Raw genomic sequence first — 986 nt, forward strand, 5'->3', positions numbered from 1 at the left:
CTTCTCCTGACTTAGAATGAAGCTCCATGCACATAGAAATTGTTTACAATCCCTAGCGTTAAAGAGTTCCTAAGGCATAGTAAGGTGCCCTATAAATATTTGAATGAATAGACAACAGACTGCAACTAACTGGAATATCTTGAGGATGTAGGCTGCTGCTTCTCCAGGCTCCCTCAGGATACACGTTGCCAACCAGTATTACTCATTTTATTCTCCAGTAAACAGTGGGTTTGGTAGCATCCTTTCCTAAATCCTTTTCTTGGAATTTAAATAATAAACTGGGTCATTTACTGTTGTCATACATTGTGTTGCTGAATTTTCCACTGCTTAAATTCCTTTTAATACATTTTCCTCCAGCATTTGGCCTTTCTTTTGTTCACCGTCCACAACCTTATTCCAAGGCTGGAATATTTCCCTTGGAGGAAAAAAAGAATCTCATGTTCATTTAACATTCGCTTAAAGTTTTAGGTAAATCTAAAACAAAATGAAAAAAGTCTGATCCATAATACTCAGGCCTATTGGGTACATGTTATCTTAAGACAGCTGAAGATTATTTGTAACATGAGTCCAGAGTTTTATAACTTAAAACCATCCATCTTGCTCATTTCCAGCGCGTTCTACAGAGAACTCCTAGGTTACCAGGTGATTGTGTTGTACGGGAAGCGGCAACTTCTCTTTAGACCTTTTGAGGTGTGGGTTTGCTCGCTCTGCATATAAAGGAATTCTAGAAGCTGGGATTGCACCACCCACCCCACGCACCCCTTACTTGCAGAAACCTTTTTCTCCCCCCCCGAACCCCCCCGCATAAGGGCTCTCCGTGGGGCAGTTGCCAGCTCCAGATACAGCTGCTTGACACCTATTGTTCCAGTTTGGGCGTCCAGCGATTTCGCCTGAAGGACCCTAGCTTCGATTTCGCCCCAAACTCAAGCTACCGCTCCGGCAGCCTCCCTGGGGCCCTGCCGACCTGTACCGGGCGGCCGCCCCTC

General features: G+C 44.7%; 1 protein-coding gene across 1 annotated transcript in view; it reads left to right on the forward strand.

Moving 5' to 3' along the window:
- The first annotated feature begins 561 nt into the window (after positions 1-561).
- Positions 562-986, forward strand: part of CAPRIN1 (cell cycle associated protein 1) — a 38,896-nt gene continuing 38,471 nt past the window's right edge. Inside the window, exons 1-2 of the mRNA XM_010831884.1 lie at positions 562-692; positions 827-966. Coding sequence (XP_010830186.1) covers positions 562-692; positions 827-966 — 271 coding nt within the window. The remainder of the gene's footprint in view (positions 693-826; positions 967-986) is intronic.

Source organism: Bison bison, unplaced genomic scaffold (genome assembly GCF_000754665.1).
Source record: "Bison bison bison isolate TAMUID 2011002044 unplaced genomic scaffold, Bison_UMD1.0 scf7180017864531, whole genome shotgun sequence".
Classification (NCBI taxonomy): Eukaryota; Metazoa; Chordata; class Mammalia; order Artiodactyla; family Bovidae; genus Bison; species Bison bison.